The following is a 5,961-nucleotide window of genomic DNA, read 5'->3' on the forward strand; positions in this document are numbered from 1 at the left end:
CCCGGCCAAACATTTATCATTTCTTTGTGTTGGGAACATTCCACATCTTCTAGGTATTTTATTTTTATTTTTACTCACCACTATACTAATGAGGATTCTAGCTATTTTTGAAATATTCAATAAATTATTAACTATAGTCACCCTACTGTGCTATCAAACACCAGAACTCATTCCTCCCATCTAACTGTTTGTACCCATGAACCAACTGCTCTTCACCCAGCCTCCCCCCGCCCTCCCCAGCCTGTGGTAACCACCGTTCTACTCTCTGCCTCCAAGAGATCCGCTTTGTTTAATTTTTTTTTTTTTTTAAGAGACGGGGTCTCGCTCTTTGTCAGGCAGGTCTCGAACTCCTGAGCTCAAGCAGTCCTCCCGCCTCGGCCTCCCAGAGTGCTAGCATTACAGGCGTGAGCCACCGCGCCCGGCCCCCATGAAATCCATTTTGGTAGCTCCGTTTCTGGGTCTCTTGCTTATCTGGGGTGTTGGGGAAGAGTTCAGATGGGGCTTTGGGGACAACATCTCTCCCTTAACTGGTGCTGCCAGGTGCCTCTAGGATGTCAATACTCCCATCCCACAGACACCCAAATGCTTCCGTTCTCATGGGAATCGTATGTGAGTTTTTTGGGGAGGTGTCTGTGCTGCCCAGTGCCCGGATGTCGAATAATTAATCTGAATTAACTTCCTGGCATGAGTCCTCCCCAGCGCTCACCATAACCTACTCCTGACCCTTTCGTACCTGTGACATGGATGTGTTTATGTCACCAAACTGGTTTTCTCTTCCTTTGCCAGTCCCGAATTGTCTTGCACTTCCTTTTGGAAGCTGGCATCTGTTGCCTGGGAGCCTCTGCCAAACTAAAACTAAAGTCTTTCTGTTTAAAATCCCAGCCCTGGAGCTGGACAGAGTGGTTCATGCCTGTAGTCCCAGCTGCTTGGGAGGCTGAGGCAGGAGGATCCTGAACTCCTTGAGACCAGGGGTTGAAGGCCAGCCTGGGCAACATAATGAGACCCCATCTCTGAAAAAATAAATAAATAAGATAAATAAAATAAAATCTCAGCTCTGATAGTACTTCTTTCAAAAGACCTCTGTGAGGAATAAACGATAAAGCATAAAGCCCTTAGCAAGTTGCTCAGCTCATAATCAGTCCTCGCCGGGCACGGTGGCTCACACGGGTAATTGTAGCACTCTGGGAGGCCGAGGTGGGAGGACGGCTTGAGGTTAGGAGTTCGAGACCAGCCTGAGCAAGAGCAAGATCCCGTCTCTACTAAAAACAGAAGAAAAAAAAATTAGCCGGGTATGCTGGCATGCACCCAGCTACTCAGGACACTGAGGCAGGAGAAGCACTTGAGCCCAGGAGTTTGAGGTTGCAGTGAGCTGGGATGACGCCACTGCACTCTACCCAGGGCGACAGAGCAAGACTCTGTCTCAAAAAGCAAAACATAGTCGGTCCTCAATAAATGCTATTCTTATTTTTATTGTAACAGCAGAGAATCTAGGAAAGAGACACAATCGGAGACAAAATAGAAATCGGAGAATCAGATGGCGCACTGCTGGTGCAGGTGGCTGCCTAACTCATACTGGCTTCTACAAATAAAAGGGGCGTTTACTGACGTGTGTGACTGACAGACTCGCAGGGGTTCAGGCGAGACTCACCCGGTTGTCCGGGTCCCTGATTTCCGTTACCTTCCATACTTGCGGATATGTTGGCTCCTTTATGGGACGGGCTCCCCCAGCTTGGGAGCAAATGCCTGCATTTTACTCTTTCCACATCCAAGCCCTGAAAGAAAAAGCTCCAGGAAAAGTATGGTTTTGGAGTCAAGGGCGTTGGGGGGATCTTGCACCCATCTGGACCCATTCATGGTGGCTGGGGACGTGGAAACCAAGAGACTTCGGCCTAGAGCCGTGTCTGTCTCTAGAGCTTTTTTTTTTTTTTTTTTTTGAGACAGAGTCTCACTGTGTTGCCCGGGCTAGAGTGCCGTGGTGTCAGCCTAGCTCACAGCAACCTCACACTCCTGGGCTCAGGCGATCCTTCTGCCTCAGCCTCCCAAGTAGCTGGGACTACAGGCATGCGCCACCATGCCTGGCTAATTTTTTCTATATATTTTTAGTTGTCCGATTAATTTCTTTCTATTTTTAGTAGAGACGGGGTCTCGCTCTTGCTCAGGCTGGTTTCGAACTCCTGAGCTCAAACAATCCGCCCGCCTCAGCCTCCCAGAGAGCCAGGATTACAGGCGTGAGCCACCGCGCCCGGCTGTCTCTAAGAGCTTAAGGACAAGTTGACCCCGGATGGACTGAGACTGGGTTTCGATGGGAAGTTGGGGCAGAATAACCCGGAGGGAAGTGGATCGTGGGCCTCAGAATCCACGGGTGCCCCTTCTGGGTGGGACTGTGACTTTAGGAGCACCCTTAAATGCCTTTCCGAAATGCTTGCCATCCCCACATCGGCCTTAGCCTGGGCTGGTCCTGGACGACTCTGCTTTCTCTTAAATCGGTCTCCTGAAATCCGCAGCCCATTCCCTCTGAAGATGAGGCTCTGGCAGAGCAGTGCCTGACGTCGCTCCTTTGTCTTCCACAGGCTGGACAGCTGCAGCCTCACGGCTAAGGCTGGCAAGGACCTTTCTTCCATCCTGGGCACCAACCAGACCTTGACTGAGCTTTACCTGACCAACAACGCCCTGGGGGACACAGGTGTCCGGCTGCTATGCAAGCGGCTGAGCCATCCCGGCTGCCAGCTCCGAGTCCTCTGGTGAGAGACGATTCCTGGTTCTCTCTGGAGGAGGCAGGACGGTTGGGAGCCTAGGGGTGAATAGTTGAGACTCACAGCTTCGGTGGACAAATCATCTAGGAAACTTGGAGATACTTCATTCATCCACTCACGTATGCAACCGTGCAGGATACACGAGGCCTTAGCTTACCGCACCTCTTGGAGACATCTATACCATCTGCTGGCTGTGCGACCTTGGAGAGTTTACTGATATTTATGTCCTAATCTGTCAAATGGGGCCATTGTAGTTTAGTGAGGACCTGGAATTACTCTGCCTAGGTTCTAATTCTAATCCTTTCTAATCCACATCAACTTGGTGACGAATCCTATCTAATCCATACCAACCTGGTGACTATCTAATCCTATCGAATCCATACCAACTTGGTGACTTACTTTTGCAAGTTATTCAACCTCTTATTTCACCTTAGCATCCCTGTCTGTAAAATGAAGAAGAGTTGCTTCTTCATAAGATTACAGATTTATCAGTTAACACGGTTTACAGACTTAAAATTGGGCGTAGTATAGAGTGAGCCTGTTTCCCAGATGGGTTGGGGTGAAGTGTTGGAAGATAACGGAATTATTTTATCGGAGAAAGACGCACCGTAGGTAACTTAAGATTTATTAATTGGACGCCACAACAGCGGACTGGAATAACGTTTCCCACTCTCTTGTCCCCAGGTTATTTGGAATGGACCTGAACGAAACGACGCACAGTAGGTTGGCAGCGCTCCGAGGAACAAAACCTTACTTGGACATTGGCTGCTGAGCGGCCCTGCCTGCCGGTTCCTCTCTCCAAGTCCGGACCGGGGAAGATGGGGTCGTCGTCACCGAACGACAGAAGGACCAGGCTGCTCGTTTCCCCAGGAGACAGATTCGTATGCAGATTGAGACCAAAGGTGCCTCGTGCTGGGGGTCTGAGGGACCCCCGTGTGCAGCTTTAGCTGTGAGGACGTGGCTGCACACAGAGCGCCCCGGGCGGGGCGTGACCGACTGGGAGAGGCTTGAAGGCCCCTAGGAGGAGACGCAAAAGCCAAGATGACTACAAAGTGAGGGTCCTCGAAGGAGGGTGATCTTGTCCTCCAAGAAACAGTTAGCGGGTCTGGAGGTATTTTTACCATGGGGTGGGCACCACTGCCATCTAGCGGTAAGGACGGGGTGCTGCTCAATGTCCCGCAAGGCACAGGACAGATCGCCAAAGCATCTGACCCCAAACGCCAACTGTGCCCAAATCAAACCCTTTCCTCAAAAAGGTTAATGGTGGGAGGTACTAGGGGGACTGAGCGTTGGGAAGAGACTCCGTGCAAGCCGGACCTTAGGATGCTCGCGATGCCAGCAGCCCTGGCTAGAATCAGGCTGGGGGACGGTGCGGGAAACCCCGCCGTGTGCCGCGACTGCGCCCGCCTGGAGCTCGCCAGACACAGCTGCTCCTGAAGCCGGCTGCCCCCCCCCCAGCGCCCACCGTCCACACGGCCCGAGTCCTTTCCAGTTACCCAGTCGCTAGGGTGAGGACGCTCGGTGTGTGCGGGAGGGTGGACCTCAGGCCCACGTCGGAGTGTATCTATCTGAAAAGGCGGGTAGGCGGGCCCCGGTTTGGCAACTTTTACCGGTTCCCTTGGCACACTTTGCCCCGGTCCGGTCAACACTGTGGGGCTGGACTAGTACAGTTCCTCTTCAAATTCTGGGAGACTATTAACAAAACTCCCTTGAACCTGAGAATTTGTGTCAGGTTTAGACACTATGGGGGACGTGAGAAGTACAGTGGCCAGACACGGCTGTCAGGAGTCCTGGACAGCAATGGGGGGAGGGGGGGCCTTGAGACGTAAAGTAGCAGTTACTAAGGCGAAATCAGGAGGGAATTACCATTCACTGAGGAAAGTAGTTACATGGAGCGCAAAAAACAATATTGCTAATAACCTAATGTCTCATACTTAAGTGACTTTGGAATGATTTTTTTACAAGACACCTGACTGTGAGGCCCACCGATTCTCCATCCCTAGTGCAGCCTGTTGCTAGGCAACCGTAATTGTGCGTGGTCCCCCACTGTCAAAATCAGGCCCCTTTCAAATGCAAATCTTAATGGCCGATACTCTGGCTTACGCTTGCCACCCCTAACTGTTCTGATTTCCACTGTTGTATTCATTGAACAGGGAGGGCATTTAACTCGGCAGAAACCTGGAATTCCCTCTGCTTTGGGAAGGGCTGCCAACTTACCAAGGTGGTGCATAAATGCACCACGCCACCGTATGAAAAACAGAATGTGGCATCAACCCCCAAATCAGCCCTGTTAGCCTACCGGTTGGCAAAGTTCCCCAAAATAGCTCCCACTAAGACATCCCCCACCCCATAAACTATTTCATACCCATTTCTCCCCATCCCCGTGATTTTGTGTGTGGGGAGGTCTCATGTTGCACAGGCTGGCCTCAAGTGATCCCAGCCTCCCAAACTGCTGAAATTACAGGCATGAACGAACCACAGCACACGGCCGCCCACCCTCCATGCTCGCCCCGGAATATGCTGAAATAATGAGTAGTCAGTCCCCACGATATTGTTTTATTTTTAAAAATACTTTAGTAAGACGGGGTCTCAATTTTGTCCATGTGGTCTCCCAGGCTCAGGCGGGCCAGGCCTCCCTTCTCAGCTCCCACTGGCTGAAGGCTCAGCAGGGCGGCTGGCAGGGCAGAAGCCAAGGAACCCCAGGTCCGAGCTGCCGTGAGCAGCAGGTGGGGCCGGCAGGCTGTCGAGGAAGGACGGTTAGTGAATCCTAAATGCAGTTGCTCTCGGAAGGTAAGATGCCTTCCTCAAACGGCGAGACCCAAAACAGAAGCACTTTCCAGTCCAGACAAAGGGAAGTGCCTCCATTTTGAGTAGCACAGTCTGAGCTCAAGAATCTGCTTGGGCGGCGATTTCCTCACGCCTGAAAGGACGGCCTGCAAAAGTCCAAACACACTGAAACCAAGCAGCAACGCTGCATACATGTTACGATTGACGCAAGTTAATATACATCCTAACATACCAACACCAAAAAAATTTAGCTACCACTAGTCCTTGTTTGGGCACCAGTGTCATGGTCATGGCCGTGGCGGGTAGTTGCTCCTACCCTTCCTTCCTCCCACTAGCTAGTCCAGACTCGTGGCAGCTCAAGCTGGCCTCGGTTCTTGGCCACGTGGAGTGCCCTTGGCTCCCCTCCCTGGATTGTTCTCTA

General features: G+C 51.6%; 1 protein-coding gene across 3 annotated transcripts in view; it reads left to right on the forward strand.

Annotated features, from left to right (window-relative positions):
- The window catches only part of NLRP12 (NLR family, pyrin domain containing 12), a 43,537-nt gene extending 39,420 nt beyond the window's left edge, over positions 1-4,117 (forward strand). The window contains exons 8-10 of one of the 3 annotated variants that reach the window (XM_012643358.1): positions 2,526-2,531; positions 2,571-2,741; positions 3,438-4,117. In XM_012643358.1, the coding sequence (XP_012498812.1) occupies positions 2,526-2,531; positions 2,571-2,741; positions 3,438-3,525 (265 nt within the window). In that variant the 3' untranslated portion in view covers positions 3,526-4,117. Of the gene's footprint in view, positions 1-2,525; positions 2,532-2,570; positions 2,742-3,436 lie in introns of all 3 variants that reach the window. The other 2 variants (XM_012643357.1, XM_012643359.1) reach the window with 2 other exon arrangements.
- The last annotated feature ends 1,844 nt before the right edge of the window (positions 4,118-5,961 follow it).

This window comes from Propithecus coquereli, unplaced genomic scaffold (genome assembly GCF_000956105.1).
Source record: "Propithecus coquereli isolate 6110/MARCELLA unplaced genomic scaffold, Pcoq_1.0 Scaffold196, whole genome shotgun sequence".
Taxonomy (NCBI): domain Eukaryota; kingdom Metazoa; phylum Chordata; class Mammalia; order Primates; family Indriidae; genus Propithecus; species Propithecus coquereli.